General features: G+C 42.0%; 1 protein-coding gene and 1 long non-coding RNA gene across 7 annotated transcripts; one reads left to right on the top strand and one right to left on the bottom strand.

The window, feature by feature from the left end:
• Positions 1–5,902: 5,902 nt before the first annotated feature.
• On the bottom strand, positions 5,903–10,485 carry LOC119309293. 6 transcript variants are annotated; one of them, XR_005150443.1, is made up of 7 exons: positions 9,983–10,484; positions 8,636–8,850; positions 8,420–8,516; positions 8,155–8,251; positions 7,022–7,541; positions 6,566–6,631; positions 5,903–6,245 (listed from the first exon to the last, which is right to left on the bottom strand). It is a non-coding gene; the product is annotated as an uncharacterized LOC119309293 (long non-coding RNA). The 6 variants fall into 6 exon arrangements; XR_005150446.1 differs by having other exon boundaries at positions 5,903–6,631; positions 8,648–8,850; positions 9,983–10,485; XR_005150441.1 differs by having other exon boundaries at positions 5,903–6,631.
• Positions 10,486–10,763: 278 nt separating this feature from the next.
• Positions 10,764–18,489, top strand: LOC119309292 (AUGMIN subunit 5-like). The gene is made up of 10 exons (XM_037585314.1): positions 10,764–11,415; positions 13,276–13,824; positions 14,245–14,386; positions 14,719–14,895; positions 15,295–15,504; positions 15,981–16,166; positions 16,275–16,434; positions 16,847–17,051; positions 17,804–17,936; positions 18,119–18,489. The coding sequence occupies exons 1-10, from the start codon at positions 10,967–10,969 to the stop codon at positions 18,269–18,271; spliced, it is 2,364 nt and encodes a 787-aa protein (XP_037441211.1). The 5' UTR covers positions 10,764–10,966; the 3' UTR covers positions 18,272–18,489.
• The last annotated feature ends 494 nt before the right edge of the window (positions 18,490–18,983 follow it).

Here is an 18,983-nt window from a genome sequence, read left to right as displayed (position 1 = left end):
CCAGGTATGGGCTGTATGAGTATACCGTTATGTCATTTGGTCTGACTAACGCCCCAGCATATTTTATGAACATGATGAACAAGGTGTTTATGGAGTTTTTGGATAAGTTCGTCGTGGTGTTCATTGATGATATTTTGGTTTACTCAAAGAATGAAGAGGAACATAAGGAACACTTGCGTATGGTACTCGAGAAGCTCAGAGAACATCAGCTATACGCCAAGTTCAGCAAGTGTGAGTTTTGGTTGAAAGAAGTTGGATTTCTCAGACATGTTATATCCGGAGAAGGCACAGTAGACCCCACTAAAGTTGTCACTGTGACAAACTGGGAAGCACCAGCAACAGTTGGAGAAATCCGGAGTTTCCTTGGACTCGCAGGATACTACCGGAGATTTATTGAAAATTTCTCGAAGATTGCGAAGCCTATGACAGAGTTGTTGAAGAAGGATACTAAGTTCATTTGGACTGAGGAGTGTGAGGCTAGTTTCCAGGAATTGAAGAAACGTTTGGTTACCTCACCAGTGTTTATTCTGCCAGATCAGACTAAGGATTATGAAGTGTATTGCGACGCTTCACGTCGAGGACTTGGAGCAGTGCTTATGCAGGAGGGAAGAGTTGTTTCGTATGCTTCACGACAGCTTAAGCCTCATGAGTTGAATTATGCTACTCATGATTTGGAGTTAGCAGCCGTGGTGCACGCACTAAAAACGTGGCGACATTTTCTCATTGGGAATCATTGTGAGGTGTACACGGATCACAAGAGTTTGAAGTACATCTTCACGCAGAAGGAGTTAAATCTCAGGCAGAGGAGATGGTTGGAGCTTATTAAGGATTATGATATGAGACTGCAGTATCACCCCGGGAAGGCTAACGTTGTAGCAGACGCGTTGAGCCGTAAGAGCCACGTCAATACACTGATGATGGGAGGAATACCCAAGGAGTTAGCTGAGGATCTTCATGATCTATGTTTGGAAATAGTTCCGAGAGGCTATGTAGCAGCAATGGAGATTCAGTCTACGTTGATGGATAAAATCAGAGAAGCTCAAAAGATAGATAAGGAAGTTGCCTCTATAAAGGAGAAAATGAGCGAAGGAAAGGCTAAGGGATTTCGTGAGGATGAGTACGATACCCTACGATTTGAGGACCGTGTTTATGTGCCCAATGACCCGGAGATCAGGAAGTTGATTCTGCAAGAGGCACATGATTCACCATATTCGATTCACCCCGGGAATACCAAGATGTATTTGGATTTGAAGGAAACTTTCTGGTGGACTGGAATGAAGAAGGATATTGCAGAGTATGTAGCAGTTTGTGATGTATGTCAGAGGGTGAAAGCAGAACACCAGAAGCCAGCCGGATTGTTGCAGCCATTGCCTATACCCGAATGGAAGTGGGACAAACTAGGCATGGATTTCATCACGGGATTGCCCAGGACTCGTTCAGGCTATGACTCAATTTGGGTTATAGTCGATCGTTTGACGAAGGTAGCTCATTTCATCCCAGTAAAGACTACCTACAGCGGTGCCAAATTGGCTAAGATATACATGACAAGGATTGTATGTTTGCATGGAGTTCCGAGGAGTATCGTATTAGATAGAGGAACCCAATTCACCTCAAAGTTCTGGAAGCAGTTGCACGAAACACTGGGAACCAGGCTAGAGTTTAGCACAGCATTCCATCCACAGACAGATGGACAGACTGAGAGAGTCAATCAGATTTTGGAGGATATGCTTAGAGCTTGTGTTTTGGATTATGGATCAAGTTGGGATGACAACTTGCCATACGCGGAGTTTTCTTACAACAACAGTTATCAATCCAGTTTGAAGATGGCCCCTTTCAAAGCCTTGTACGGAAGGAGGTGCAGAATCCCGTTGTTGTGGGATGAGGTGGGAGACCGCCAGTTGTTTGGACCGGATTTGATTAAGGAGTCTGAACAGAAGGTAAAACTGATCCGCGACAGGCTCAAGGTAGCTCAGTCAAGACAGAAGAGTTATGCAGATTCGAAACGCAAGGAGACAGAACACGAAGTCGGAGACAGAGTTTATCTTCGAGTATCTCCACTTCGAGGAGTTAAGCGTTTCGGAGTTAAAGGGAAGTTAGCACCATGTTTTGTGGGGCCATACAAAGTATTGGAACGCATGGGAGAAGTAGCGTAGAAGTTGGAATTACCTGAGGGATTGTCAGGAGTTCATGATGTGTCCCATGTTTCTTAGTTGAAGAAGTATCACGCAGAGATGGTTGATATACCACTGAGAGATACAGTGCCACTGGAAGCAATTCAGTTGAAGGATGATTTGACTTATGAAGAGAAACCAGTTAGAATTCTGGATTATGCCAGTCGAGTTACCCGCAGTAAGGTTATCAAGTTTTACAAAGTTTAGTGGAGCCACCACACCGAGGAGGAAGCCACCTGGGAGCGAGAGGAAGATCTGCTCAAGGACCACCCTCACCTATTTGCTAGCCAACCCGAATCTCGAGTGCGAGATTCATCTTAAGGGGGGTAGGTTTGTAACATCCCAAATTTTCAATTTGGAATGTTATACATAGATCATCATTGCATATCATATTTTTGTTGCATTGTTGGCTCGATCCTAGAAATTCTATGCAACTCAAGGACCCACGGAGAGAGTTGGGGATTTCGTTATATTCTTATTTGAGTTCTTCTCAAATTTTGAAAATAGGATCATTGATTTTATTTACTTTATCCTCAATTACTTCTACTACCAAAAATTTAGAGAGGGAATAAAATGACTTTCCCAAAATAAAGAAATAATGAAGATTTAATAAAAAAATCAAATAAGATTTATTTTGGAGTTTTTCGCCTTTTATTTGAATTTAGGAAAAATGTGTATTTTTCAAAATTGCATTTAGGCCCCAAATAAATGTTCTTCTTGTCCGGCTTGATTTTAGAAGCCGGGGAAAATTTATTTCGGGATTTTTGGAGTCCGTTTAGTATTTCTTTTTATTTTTCTTCTGCGCGGAATTATTTAAAAAAACGCGCACCGCCTCTGGGCCGTGCCCGAGCGGGACTCCGCTCGGGGGCAGCTTATATAAAGCGCCACCCCCGGCGCCCCAGCCCACTAGATCCCGCCGCCGGCCCACCCCGCGCCCGAAACCCTAACCCTAGCCGCCTCGAGCGCCGCGCCGTCGCCAGCCGCCGCCGCCAGCCGACTTCGCCGGAGCCGTCGCCGCCTCGCCGACCCCGCCGCCCGAGGTTCGCCGCACCTCGTAATCCGCGCTGATTTTTTTATAAAACCGAGCGGTTTTTCTTCGTTTTTTTTGTTTTTTTCTTCGTTAGACCGGTTTTTATTTTATTCTTCAGTTTAGTTAATTAGCGAGCGTTCGCTCGTTCGTTCGTTTTAACGAACGTGTTCGTCAGATCTGTTTAGTCAACGAACGTTCGTTCGTCAGCCCATTCGTCGTTTTTCTTTTTCTCAGATTTAATCCGCGATTTTTCTGATCGCGATTCCTGATCCGATTTTCGTTTTAGTATAACTTTTCGCTCGTTTATCGGAATCAGGCGATTCAAGCGCCTGGAGTTTTGTCTCGAAACCCTCTTTCCGAATAATCAACTTAAACAAGTTTTTGCTTTTGTAAAATTTGACTTAGATGCAGATTAGTAAAACGAAGCTATTTTCTTTCGCCGTTTGACTTTCGTTGCTTTGTTTGATTTGGTTCTTTTTGCAAACCGGAGTTCTTAAGTTGAACTTTCTGGTTAGATCTTCTATTCGAATTTTACCTGTGCATTAGATGAGTACTTATTGTATGTTTGTTTGTTTGTTTGTCTGCGATAGAATACCCGAAGTGCGCCGCCTGTTACTTCGAGTCTCTAGGTTTCGCGGATCATCAGCAAGGCAAGTAACACTTTGATCATACTTTTTCTACCACCCAGATTTTATGCATTAGATCAATCCTCAAACAATTGCATGATTAGGATCTAATTAAATTGTGGGATGGGAAGTAGATGAGGTAGTACCTAATACCTGTTTTATTTTCAAACCTTTGGGAGTTACTTCTACGTTTGCTTATTATGCCATGCTATGCTAGTAGACGTGGATTGGGTGAGTGTATCCATGACAGATGTGAGATTGTTAATCAAAGGTTTATTTAAGGTGGCGACTTAAACACACATCTGGGTGGACTGAGGCACCTGGTTTCTATCAGGACTTTCCTGTATTTCTTCGGACCGCCACCCAGGCTCAAAGGGATCATGAGATTATTCAAACTAGAAACTTACGTGTGCAGCCACAAGCCATTATGGGCTCTGGCATAGTTGACTAAGTTGTGCGAACTCTTACGGGTAGACTAGCAGATGTAGGGGAAAGTAGGTGTACCGGTCTACCCACATGTAAGGTGCTAGTGCTTCTGAAAGACTATGTCTCCGTCATCCGTTTCTCAAACATCATGTAGTGCGAGAAATCCAACGGAGGAGATCGAGTCTTGTGGGGAAAAGTGCGCAAACCTCTGCAGAGTGTATAAACTAATCATGGTTAGCCGTGTCCCCGTTATGGACGTTTTGAGTATCTAGTATCTGGATATCATGTGAATCTCAACATGTTACTCTAATTTAATATTGTTGGGTTTAATGAGTACTTTCAATTGGGATTGAGAATGCTGTCAACCATTCTCAATGTTTAACAACCACCATGATAGTTAAATAAATTTATTCCTTTGCAGTAGAGGAAAATTGGCTTTATGCAAAACTGTAACCATAGAGCTTTTACACCAGCCAAATTGCATGTAGTGTAGCTTAATCCATTGTTATTCTCTATGTGTTACATTGCCAGCATATTTCATGTGCTGACCCATTTTCAGGCTGCAACGTTTCATGTTGCAGACTTTTCAGACGACGAGTAAGGTGCTTTTAGGTCGTGGTTCTATACTCAGTGATGCTGTTGGAGTTGATGGACTCGCTTATCTTCCAAGTCTTCCGCTGTTATCGATTTTAGATGGCCTTAAGCCATATTTATGTCAATAAGTTCTCTTTTGATACATTCGATGTAATAAGTGTGTGATTGCTACTCTGTTATAAATCTTCCAAGTACTGTGTGGTGTCAGCATTACTGATCCAGGGATGACACTGAGCACAAAGATCAGACTGTTTGAGGTCTGGTCGCTACAATATCCTACTTTAAAATTCAAATTAGGTACGATTTTAAATAGCAACAATTTAAATTAGGGTGAAATTACGCTCTGCAGGTCATTACAATTCACACGGTCTATAAAGCACAGCGTGTGTGATATACATCATAATCCGACATGGTTCACAGAAAGGAAACGTGTGTAACCATGCACGAAGAGGAAAACGTGTGTGATGTCAAACAATATCACAAACGGTGCAGGAAAACTAAATGTGTGTGATTGTCGACCTATCGTACACGGTTTACAATCATGAACTGTTTGTGATGTGCCTGGCATCGTAAACGTAGAGCCAGTTTGATACGTGCCTTGAAAAATCCCATGCCTGGAATGTGCCTAGACTGCGCCTGGTTTTAGGTAAAACCACATAAGTCCAACTGCAATGGTAATGCCAGCACACACGAGTAGCAAGGATGGAGCGTTTGGGATATTCAAGATATCAAAAACAGTTTTATAGGGACAACTATATGCATCATGGCTCCCTATCATCGACGGTTTCTGGGTCGTGTGGGAAGAACCCCGTATCGCACACTCACTTGGCAACGGTTCAGAATGCCATCGCGGAAAGCGGTTAAAAACCGTTTGTATAGCACCTCATTGTGCCAGTGTATGATCCCCGCATACAAAACTAAAAAATAAACAAAGTTGGACAAAACCAACAGATAAACAACTGTGATCAAACAAGGATCAAGGAAAACAAACACTCCCAAAATCCTAAGATGTGTTCTGTAGTAATAATCTCATATGATGGAAAACTGGAGTATTTAACTTGAAAACATGGGATATTTACAAGATATAATATATAGTTTTAAAATATGGGATATTTACAAGATGTAATGAACAAGATAAAGCAACAATAGTTGCTCCAACAGTAAGGTTCTAAAAAAGGGTTTCCCACGGTTGACCAATGTGTACTCACTGAGAATGAAAATTGAACAAAGGGAACCTTTTCTCCATGTTGTATGAAGTATGCTCCTGATGCACGAGAATCCAAAGCAAGACAATACTCCACTTTCTCATAAACATCTTCAAAGAAGTGAGTTGAAACTGGGTGTGTTCTTACTTCAACACTAATCACATGGTAATCTCCAAAGTATCGTGCAAATAGGCTTGAATCAATAGTTGCGGACATGAAGTTAAAGCAACAAGAAATAAATTGACAGATCTCATAATAATCGGTGCAATAAGAAAATGCAAATATGAAAAGAAAAGAAATAATATATAAGATAATGGACACTACATGAGAATCACTTTCAACTTTCTTCCTGGTTGATTAGAGTGTTTTCAACAAGAACCTTAAGAACAATCAGCAAAAAGTTGCTCTGAAAGGGGCAAATTAGGATTAACCATGTGCTTCATCTATCATATAAGGAGAAACAATACATTTCATAGCACACAAAGAAAAAAACATACACGAGCAAGTACATACCAAAATAGTGTGTTCATGTACTTCATCTACTATAACATGAGTAACATCACTTAAGTCTTTGTTTCCCTGAAATGTGTGAAGTGTGTAAGAAAGAATTCTCAACAACTATTAAGAAATGGCAGAAAGGCAAAATAGCAAAATATAAAGAAAAAAATTGTAGTATTGTTTTTAAGTAGCTGAAACTTAAAGCCGCAGATATAGGATCCATACAACCCAAATTAAAAATAGAACTATATAAGTAGAACATGTTATCATGTTAGTTTGGCACATAATCGAAATATTTCACAAAGATACAATAATGATAGATATGAGGGTAGTACTTCCAGATAACTTTCTCAGAAGGATACCAATTCTACAGAACATAAGCTCATATCCAAGATTTTCCTAAAGGTAGAAAAGTTTAAATGTAAGCAAGTGCTACAACAAGGAACTAAATCTGTAGGCGAAGGCACCTACCACACAATTGAGGGAGGATGATGCCCAGCTGCTGTAACATACTCTGCATCAATGGAGTACCAACTGCAGATTGGAGATAATAGACCAGGGCATTTCTGTATGTTAGGAAACTCAAATAAGATAACACATAAAAACTATTTCTGTATACTGCCAATCAGCTTCACATAAAAGCTAACAAATTTCTAAGGCATTGTTAGCATTACTGCAGAATTTTGGGGCTCAAATACAACAGATAACAATTTATCAGAGCACCATGCCCAAGTTACAGAATACATCAGAATCTTTGTGTCACGTCATGCACAAAACAGACATGAATTAGTTGAGTTTGCTATAGTAAATAACTGCAAACTGGTTCCCTTGTACTTATACAACCTAAGAGTGGAATGATATTGTTCTTTGTACAATCATGCAACACCTGGAACACAACAAACGAAGGAACTCGCTTGAAATTTGTGACACGGACAGAGCGAATGCCAGCATCTTCAGTTGCCCTACACACCACCGGAACGACATCTGAAACCTCCACAAGATCAACACACAACATAATTCTTATTTCAGACGTTATAGGCATGCATTCGTGAAGACCCTAGATATCATATAACAGTAGAAACCAACACTATTAAAAGGGGGTTGTTGCTATTAAATCAAAGACAGGTGCCTGTAGATAAATCAACACGACATAAACGTGGAAGCTAGTGTCATGCTCACGAGGAAATCAAGTGGGGGCTCCAGGTAATCATGTTGCGGAACAAAAAATGAAGACAAGTGACTGTAGAGAGACTGCTATTCAACATCTGAGCCCACACTACAACGTTATGTGTATTATGGTCATGCAATGTTGGCCCATGGCATTCAAATAATTAATTTGTTCAATATCCTGCTCGCTGATGAGGATCCTTATGGAAACTCCTACATCTCAAAACAAAATGTTAATTTCAGGAGGAGAAATGACACCAGTAAGTTTCAGATATTGTCATGGGCATGGTTAGTCATGCCCGCGAAATGATATATGTACTCGACAATGGAGTATTAACATATTGCGAATTGCATTATCTATTTCATACACGCAAGTAGCATGCAACAACTAAATTTTGCAAATATTTTGCAAACAGATGACCAGCCATCTTCTTTACCTAATTTGGAGAGGTTGTTCCTTCTATCAGGACACTTGAGTCCACATCAATTAACTTGAGTTCATAGAAATGTTTACATACACTTATAGATGGTGCCCTACAATAACACGGAAAAATACATGTTTTATATTGTAGTAAAAAGAAGCATATATTTTATAATCAGCAAGAACTTTTATATGGTTAATTACAGGGTAACCTACAGATAATACAAGTGATTCAAGTGAATCCATACATCGGTGATTTGATCAGAGCCACGTAAGAATACCTGCTTGGTGACAACTAAGAAGAATCCATCTTTCTGTAGCTTAATATGCTTTTTTCCAGTACATCAGCGGACACTGAATTATGTTTCGAAGCAAACCCTGCAATACAAACGAGGGAAGAACAAAATAATCACCTTCGTGCTCTTTATCAGGCAAAATAAACATGTCACCAAGTAAGTTGTTTGCAAGGACAACAAAGATGAAGAAGTCGCATTTACATGCGCATTTACATGTTGCCTAATGTCCTTTTATCATAGAAGCCCATCATGCCAATATGTAGCCTGTCTGGGCACGTCGGTTGGATGACAGTCAACAACATGCCTGTATCAAGTTTATCATCTGTCATCCCACCCGCGTACTCGTCCGAGCTCGCTTCGTCTGTTATCCAAGAAAATTGTCGTCACAATGCGCAAATAGAGCACTTGCATTTATCCTGGAAGGAAACAGAAAAATGTATAAATATGTTACACACAGGTATGGCTCACTAATAGTAATCAACACTAACATCTTGCACTCAGTTTGGTGACACGATTTGTAAGTTAGTGTATTTATTGTTCTTTCTTTTCTTCCACTTTCTCTAACATGTGACACTGGAATACCAATTCAACATAGTTGCTATATCTATGACTGAAATGGTCTATGAAATCTCCTCTATAAGTATAATCCATTATATAAAGTAGGAACATGTTAGCTAGGTTAAAAAACCAAGTAATCTGTTTACGACTTTCTCCTGAACTGTTAACAAACAGTGAATTCGTGAAGAAATAGAGAACTGGAAGAATCATTATTCTCCTGAAATGTTAACGCCTAAATGGTTCAAACAGTTCAAACATTTTTACCAAGCATGAAAAGACCCTAAACCCAAGATCTCAATTGATAGCAAAACAACCTCCCAATAGATAGATGTATCGGCCGGTATAAAACTGAAAAGCAAAGAGAAGAAATCATCACCATGCCAGTTGGGTTAGAACCGCATATAACTTGGTAAGAAATCACAAACCTTCAACATTTTAAGTAGCATTTTTATCACCAGAACATCACCTAAGTGCTTCCATGGATCATACCAAAGCAAATAGGGTGCCCGCGGCGGCAGAACGTGACTAGCACGCACATGAGGTTGACACTAAAGAGATATACACAAACTCTCGCCACAGCCTAGAGCGTGATCAGCTGTTGATATTACAACCCTTGCTCCTCTCAGTTGTTCCAATATACTCCCTCCGTTCCTAAATAGATGACCTAACTTTATACTAACTTTGTACTAAAGTTAGTATAAAATTGAGTCATCTATTTTGGAACGGAGGGAGTAAGAAGAAGCAATATATTCTCCTCCACAAAGATCCCAATATATTACTTCACCCAGACCAAATCACGACAATGCATAATAGCACAACGTTCTATGCTTCTTAAAAGTTAAATCCCCTTTATAGGTTCCAAATTCATAGAGGAATTTCTAGAGTCCATCTCACTGAGATCTGCCAAGGCCGTGTGGCGCAAGATAAGCTATACATGCTTGACCATACGTGCACAGGAGTAGGGAATATGTCGAGGGCACGGCGGCGTACTTGTCTTGTTGGCGCGACCGTGGGTGGAGACGACGGCCATCACGTGGCTCCCCGGGAAGATGATCATCCGCCACAATGCCATCACCGCGCACAGGCGCCAACATCCTCACAGCGGCACCCAGCCTCGACGACCCCCTCTTGCTCTTCCTTCCGCCATCATGGTGGTGGTGTCCGTGGAGGGCATCGGGTGGCGAGGTAGCAACAGGGAAGCGACGGCGGGTGAGAACCCTAGCTGGGCATCGGCGTCTGAGGCTAGCACGCACATGAGGTTGAAAATACCTGAGCTCCTCCTCGATGCAGGGCACGACCTTGCGCCGCTCCTCGCTGCTCGCAACGTGGCCACACCCTGCCTTGCCCCGGGGTTCCGCGGCGGCGACCCCGGCCCACAAGTGGGGGAGCTCGAATCTCGGCGGAGGCGGTAGATGGCGGCGGAGGAGGAAGACATTGGCGGTGGAGGCGGGCAACCCTAAGAAAAGGATCGAGCGCACGGGGTGATTTTTAGTGGGATGCCGAAAAACCAGTGCGCTAGTGGTGATGGGAGGCGAGACGAAAAAAACCCGGACAAAAATGGTAGACGAAAAAAACCGTGAAGGCAATCCTATATCAAGTGAAACATTAGGAGTAGAGACTATTCCGTCTTAGTTTTTTTTTTGACAACGACTATTCCGTCTTAGTTTGCTTGCGCTATGAACACGGTCCGTCTGAATAACATTTCGAAACACTGGACCACCCTCTCCTCTCCCCTGTTCGGAGTTCGGACGGCCGTCACGGGGAGCCTCGTCCATTTGCTGTCCGCGACGACCAAACACAGCCGTCCCGCGCCGGCGCCGTGACGCCGTCCCTCCCCACCACAAAGATCCAAACAAGAGCCCAGGAGAAAGTTTCAAAAAAACCACTCCCACTCCCTCCCTCCACTACCCACCGCCGACCCAACCCCTCGTCGTCAGATCGGGCGCCTAGGGTTTCCCCACCCGCCGGCCGGCGATGCCCGCCTCCTCCGTCTCCGGCAGCACCGGCCCCGGCGGCGTGTCGCCCGACGCCATCATCGAGTGGCTGCAGGACGAGATGGGCTACCCCTCCGCGCCGCCCGCGCCCGAGCAGCTGCGCAAGATCTGCCGCGGCAACATGCTCCCGGTCTGGTCCTTCCTCCTCCGCCGGGTCCGCTCCGAGCGCACGGTCGCCACGGCGCGCCGGAACATCCTCGTCCACGGCGTCGCGGCCAGGCGGGCGCGGGAGGGGGGCGTCGGGGCGGGAGGAGGCGACGCGGCTGCCAGGGAGGCCGAGGCCAGGGAGCGCGACCTCGCCGCCGAGGAGGCGGAGCGGCTGCGCGGGGTCGTGCGGAGGCAGCGCAAGGAGCTGCGCGCCCGCATCGCGGAGGTCGCGCGCGAGGAGGCCGAACGCAAGCGTGTGCTGGGCGAGCGCTCCAATGCCAGGTACCCATATACCGGTGGAATCAGGGGGCACGAACTATTTACGATTTGATTTGACGATCCTATTGGAGATATGGGGATTTAATTGACGCTACATTTTGGTTTTCACTTTTGCTGCTTGCTATTTACTGATAGGGATGCCTGAAAATCGTCTGACTTAGTACCAACTGACTGTCTATACTTTACTGTCGCTAGTAGAAATACATGAAAAATACTCCCGATAGAATTGCTTGAAAGTGTCACTCCCTATCGGATTTTGATGGGAACAAGGTTTGATATATCAGAGGGGATGTTCAGGTTGATGCCGCCCAGAAGATCTACACGTAGTAGACTTGGGGATTATATTCACGCTACATTGTGATTTTCGCTTTTGCACCTTGCTAAGTTTATTGGTAAACTTGCCTGAAAATATAGGACTTTTAAATTTACTACTGTCACTACTTTACTTGGAAGTGTCACTCTTGAATCTTGAGCTGAGTTTAATGGGATCAAGGATTGATTTATTTGAAGGAATGCCACACAGAAGACTAACATATAGTAGAGCCAGTAAAGCATCGATAGAGTTTATGGCCACTCTAAATGCTGTTCCATCAATAAAATGCCATTAGCTCTATTTTCCATCAGCTTCTAAAGCTTCCTCACGTGCTACAAAGACTAGCGACCAATCTGTTTGAGAGTTTGAATGCTAATAGGTATATCGTGTTGCAGTTTAGGGTGTGTTTGTATCCCTAGGTTCTCTTGCTTAGCTAGGCTAAATAGAACTGGCTCATCTGGGCATAGCCAAGAAAAGCAAGGCCACTTTGTTTTGGTTAGTGACTGGCAAACCACGATGTGCATGGCGATTGGAGGCTGATGCAACAGCACTCTGTTACCTTGGTCATGTGAGAGAGCCAATTCAAGCTAGTTTTCGACTACAAATATTTTTATTTTGGTTACTAGGAATCTAGCCAAGCAAAGCAGGCCTTCTCTGATGTTACCAAATAGCCACCCTTGCCCATCATTGGTAGGAGATTGCTAGCCTCAGAACCAAACTCACCCTAGTAGATCTGGTGATTGAAAATGCACAAATCATGGAAGGAACAGGCTATGATTTGCATTACAGTTATAAATTAATACCTGATTGGTTGATTGTGAGATCAGAAGGCCTTCCTGCTCTATTTAAATATAACTTAATAAGCTTGCGAAAAATTCTACATGTTCAAGTATAGGAGCATACAAACATACCCTTATTGCTACACTGCTGTTTATACTTACGTATGGTTATATTGTAGCTACCTTTTTGTTTCTTCCACTATTCCTGGTAGATGCCGAATTTCTAATTTCAATTGCAATACAGAATTCATGAGTTGTGGATATCTTCATTGGTCCTTTGACCATATTGTAATATTAGTGTAACTGTGTGATAGTTGACATTTCAGTTTCTCTTGATTAGCATAATAGTGATGTATTGCAGATCATAAATGGTATTTGCATTTTTTTTATGCGCAGAAAACATATTTATTCAACTACTCGTCTTTTAGTGTTTATAAATGTATGTGGTCTAAACATTGATTGTGCCCTACCAGGTAGGGTGCACCGGTGCAGGCTCCTTGGAGCCACACTTTTATACAAGCAACTGCATCAATGTCATTTATGTATGATATAAACGCTTTCTAGGTTAGATCTGGTATAAACCTGCAAATGTGAAGAATTTCTAAAATTCATTTTGCCACACTCTTCTAATATTTGTTCAGAAGATATCAGTGCCGAATTTTCATGCGGAACTGCTTTTTGCTTCACTGTTTTGATGTTTCCAAATGATCTTCCACAACTTTAGCTCGACTGACAAAGAGTAAAATAACAATTCCATGTTTTTAACTTTAGGCACAAACAAGTTATGCTCGAGGCGTATGATCAGCAGTGTGACGAAGCTTGCAAAATATTTGCTGAGTACCAGCGACGTCTGCATCACTTTGTTAACCAAGCAAGAGATGTGCGAAGGTCAAGTATAGGTGTTGCTGGATCTGTGGATGCTGTTGAGGAGATGCAGTTGCAGAGTGAGCGAGAGGACCTGTACTCAACTGTCAAAAATAACAGGTTATCAGAAGATCTTGTACTTGTAGAGACCTCACGTGAAAGGAGTATTCGGAAGGCATGTGAAACTCTTGCTGCGGATATGGTGGAAATGATTCGGAGTTCATTTCCAGCATTTGAAGGGAATGGTATTAATTCGAGTTGCCAGATAGATGTGGCAAAGCTGGGCACTGATTTGGATGGTGAAATACCAGCAGATGTGAAAGCTGTGGCATTAGATTCCCTAAAAAATCCTTCCTTGTTACTGCAATCGATCAATAGTTATACATCACGCATGAAAATGCTTGTACACAAAGAAACAGATAAGATTGACATACGTGCTGATGCAGAACTCTTGAGGTACTATCCTGTTTTTTTCCCTCCATCTGTTCTTTCCAATTCCAATGACAGACATGTAAGAGTTAAATGTTCCTGCCACACAATGAAGATTCGGTGAACAATATTCTTAAATGACTTCTGATCATTTTTGTGATCTGGTTACATTCTCATGAATTTAATCCCGTGGTTGTAGCTTTGCATCTTTAAGATTGAATTATATTCTAATTGGGGATTTTATTTACCTTGCCAAACAAACAAGTAGATATTCATTGTTGAAGGAAATACTATATTACACATTTAATGAAAAAATCTTTCTAATCTTATATTGGTTTTTTGTTAGTTGATCTTTGTACTGAACTGCTTTGCTAAACAAAGTATCTTGCTAAGCTTATATTTCTTTGGGGTTAGATGTTAACCAGATATACAAATTCTTGTTCCTAGGTATAAATATGAAAATGAGCAGGTCATTGATGCTGCTTCAACTGATGCAAGCTCACCCTTACCATATCAGGTGTATGGCAATGGAAAGATTGGATCAGAGCTGTCGACCCGAGGAACACATGACCAGCTACTAGAACGACAGGTACTCCCTTCGGAGCCACTTGAAGGGTTATGTCCACTACATGTATAGGAAGAGAATAAGCTGATACCATTCTTTTGGATATATGTACTTTTTCTTCCAGTTCTACACCTCTTTTCATGAATGCAAATTGTCATATTTGCATTTTCTGTCTTCCATTACCTCTTTTGTTTGCTCTCAGAAACAAATGTCAAGTTATCATTCAGGACTTTGTTATTTTAGAGTGGCCTCATGTTCTGTTACTGAAAAAGTTCTATGATTATGTCTAGCTCTTCTTTCTCCAAACACGGGACATTACACCGAAGTTAACTAATGTATTGCACTTGGCCTTGCAGAAAGAACATGTTCAGCAGTTCTTAGCCACTGAAGATGCTTTGAATAAAGCTGCAGAAGCTAAAGCTCTAAGTCAGAAGCTCTTGCAGCGCCTTCATGGAACTGTTGATGCGACAGGAAATAAGAAGCTGCCTACCGGGAACACCTCACAGAACGTCACCAACAGCAGGCACCTGGAGGTACATGTTCAAAATGTCATTATGAATGATGGAGGGATTCTCTTTGCAAAGTACTCCAAACTTTTATGCTTATAACATCCGAGTTTCATATTAAGTTCAGCTAAGCACGACACTGTCATGAAACAACCTGTTAGCAGTAGGAAGTGTTTATAGCTTGAGGCCATGCTTTATGTAGGTGCTTATACTTTACTTGGACATACTCACACCATTCAAGACACCGCCAGTTGGGATTCCTTCTGAAAAATTGCTTTAAAACTTTCAATTTGGAAGCTGCATGCACTTGCTGCTCGTAAGCTAACCAGTTGTGCACTGTCCTTTTGCTACTATATCATTATAGAAAATAAAAAATGTTGTATAAGCCATAATCTTTTCCTGATAGTGTTGGCTACCTCATTTTAGCTGGATGTTTGGGCCAAAGAAAGAGAAGTTGCTGGATTAAAGGCAAGTTTGAATACATTAACATCCGAGGTACAACGTCTGTATAAGTTATGCGCCGAGTGGAAAGAAGCGGAAGATTCTCTGAAAAAGAAGTGGAAGAAAATCGAAGAGTTTGACGCTCGTCGGTCAGAACTGGAGTGCATTTACAGTGCTCTTCTACGGGCCAACATGGTTAGTCTGGAATGCTTTTTTTTCTTTTCTTTTAACACTAGAATTATTTTGATATGACGTGAATGTATAAATGAAAGACAATTCTAAGCGTTCACTGTTACCAGCGTGATTAGCAGGATAGCATCAACATCAGCTGTGCAATGAGCTAAAAATATATTACTCACTTCAACTAAGGCCGCGCTTGGTATTGTTGTAAGTCAATACAGGTGTATTTAACTTCCGGGTGTAACTTACCGGCCAATAGCTATTTTCAGTCGGAAACCAAAACGACCGGCGGAGACCTGTATATTTTACAACTGTATTTAGAAGGAAAACGAGAATCCAAACAGGGTCTAAGATTTATTTTATCTATCTGATTTGTGGGCTATAATTGCTGGCAGCTTTATGGCTAGGTCATATCTCTATTTGCATTTCCTCGTTGAAATGCAATAAATATGATTTTTTCTTGAAAGATGATACTGAATTGTCATATATAGGAAGCGTCAGCATTTTGGGAGCAACAACCGTTATCTGCTAGAGGATATGCATCAAAGACAATCATCCCTGCATGCAATGCTGTGGTAGATATGTCAACTAATTCGAGAGATCTTATTGAGCGAGAATTAGCCGCGTTTGGTCAAAGTCTGGAGAATAGCCTATGCAGGTTACCGGCAACTCCTCAGGTTGGTAACATATTGAGTTTTTGCTAGTTTATTCATCTGAAAATCGAGCACCCTATGATTTGCCTGATTGATCTTTCCATTACATTTGCTGATGTTTTCCCTTTGTAGGCCCTTTTGGAGGCTGTAGGTTCTAATGGTGCTACAGGGTCAGAAGCACTTGCATCTGCAGAAAAACAGGCTGCTATGTTAACTGCAAGAGCTGGTGCTAGAGATCCTTCTGCCATACCATCTATATGCCGCATTTCTACTGCTCTTCAGTATAATTCTGGTACGGCTGTGTTGGGAGTTCTCTCTCTATTTTTCTCCCGTAATGATCTTGTATGTTATAAATCATGTTAAGGCAGAATGTGTCCTTCCCTCCCTAGTGGTGCAGCCATGGGATTCTCCATGCTTGCCCTGATTTGAAGCTGGGTTAAGCAGGGATAAAAATAGTTCTTTCATCCTAAAATTGGTCACCTTCTGTTGCAGTTAGCCAATAGGACCAATACAGTTAGGACACTTTTAGCGCTAACTCTATTAAAACTTAAATGTTTTCTTGTCTATGTATGCTTGGACCCAACTGTTTGCAACAAAGAGTGCTCCCCTTTCCCATGTGCCCTTCCACTTGATTTATGAACTACTTCGTCATTCTTCTCTTATGCTAGAGAGTACTCAGGTGTCTCTTGTTTCTTGTTTAACAGTTTCACCAGGTACAGAAGGCACGGATTCTGGCTTAGCATCAGTTTTGAGTGCATTGGAGTTTTGCCTAAAACCTTGTGGTTCTGAAGCTAGTATACTAGAGGATCTATCAAAAGCTATTAATTTGGTGCACACACGAAGAAATCTTGCTGAGAACGATCGTGTTTTGCTAAATCGTGCACATCGTGCTCAACAAGAATATGAAAGGTATGATTTCCTGCGGTGGTAGATATTTTCTGAATACATGCATTATACTACTCCCTCCGTTCCTAAATACTTGTCTTTCTAGGCATTTCAACAAGTGACTATATACGAAGCAAAATGAGTGAATCTACACTCTAAAATATGTCTACATACATCCGTATGTAGTAGTCATTTGAAATATCTAGAAAGACAAATATTTAGGAACGGAGGGAGTATTAGAGAAGGTATACTTTGTATCATTGCTGTCGTTGTTCGGCTACAGTTTGTAGGCATGTGAGAGTGAATATTGTTTGTACCCTCATTTCTCTGTTGCTTGTTCCTGGTAATCCTACTCCCCATACTACAAATAACAGTATGCTGTGTTCTTTAGCTAACGTACTCGATATAGAATTATAGGTGCATGCTATGCCATGTCATGCTGAATTTCATCATAGGTTGTTCTTCAACTTTGGAGTGCAAATGATATATTTTCACTGTTTATAAAGTGGCGAGTACGCAGGTTTTATAGGAATTCAGTGACAGCAACTCTAGCATTTGTGAAGTCAGTGACATTCTATAGGATTTATTACAAAGACATACTCTAACCTTGAACTCATGTGGCATAATTGTGTCGATACTTAGCATAAACTTAAATATTGACTTGTCTATGTATGCCAAAGTTACTATTCATATCTTTCATGTTATTTAGTAGCTAGTGCATTATATCTTTCTGCATTTTCAAAGAATGCTTACCGGGTTGCCCTTCCTTTATGTAGGGTGGCCAACTATTGTCTCAAATTAGCTGGTGAACAAGAAAAGGTCGTGGCAGAACGGTGGTTGCCCGAACTGAGAAATGCGGTTCAAGAGGCGCAAAGGTGTTTTGAAGATTGCAGGCGTGTTAGGGGCCTGGTAAGTAATGCTGACTTGCATGCGCAACCTTCTGATTCGCTAGGTTGTTACTTCCAAGGGAGCCAGAGCAACGCAGACTCATTTTGATTAGATGAGAAGTGCCAATAGTGCCAATGCCTGCATGCGTACTCTCATCCATCAACTTCATTTCGTCTTACTGATGATGCCTTGGTAACCCCCAGGTCGACGAATGGTACGAGCAACCAGCAGCAACAATAGTAGACTGGGTGACGATTGATGGGCAAAGCGTTGGTGCCTGGATCAACCTCGTGAAGCAACTCCACATGGAGATCTCCAGGCGAACACTTGCCATGTCTTCGGCAGGTGAAGAATAGGGCAGCTGCAGCTGCTACTGCGCTTTATTTTCATTCTTGGGAGGCCGTTGGGTCTCCGGCCGGGTGTATCTACTCGATAGCTTTTGTGCCATATGCTGTTTTGTAATTGTTATATGTACGCATCTTTTTTGGTTTGGTTTGTAATTAATTTGTTTGTCATGTAGTATGTGTTTTTGTATGTTTTATCATGCGTTAAATGTCGATTTGTTACGTGCTTTGCTATTGTTCTAGCTGCATGCCGATTTGGAGATTCGCACCTCATTTTTGCACTCCTGTGGGTAACTTCATTGAATAAGTGTGTCTGACTCATGAAGATAAAACAAAGATGTTGGACTTCAGAAAATGTTCGAAGCCAAATGTGTGCTCTCTGCTAAGCTGAGCATGAGGATCATATCATCATACTAGCAGTATTTGTTTCTCGCTTGTACTCACCGTCTAATATGACGAAACCACGGTCTAGCTTGCAAAGTTTATGCGAGGATCCATTTCTTGCAAACTAAACTTTCACCTTAAGGGGGTGAGATCATAATTAGGACAAACCTTTGATACAACACGTTGTGACGAGGAACAAGTGTAAGATAAGCAAATTAATTAAAACCTGTGATGCAGCAACATGTGGGAGGACATTAATAAAGTAAAGTGCATGCGGGTCAATAGCCTCTACCGTCATGAAAACCTCAACGTTAGCAAAAGCCGGCTTGGCTCTCGCCCG

The sequence above is a fragment of the Triticum dicoccoides genome, chromosome 5B, assembly GCF_002162155.2.
Source record: "Triticum dicoccoides isolate Atlit2015 ecotype Zavitan chromosome 5B, WEW_v2.0, whole genome shotgun sequence".
Lineage (NCBI taxonomy): Eukaryota > Viridiplantae > Streptophyta > Magnoliopsida > Poales > Poaceae > Triticum > Triticum dicoccoides.
The sequence above is the reverse complement of the archived record's forward strand: the minus strand, read 5'-3'. Positions and strand labels throughout refer to the sequence as shown.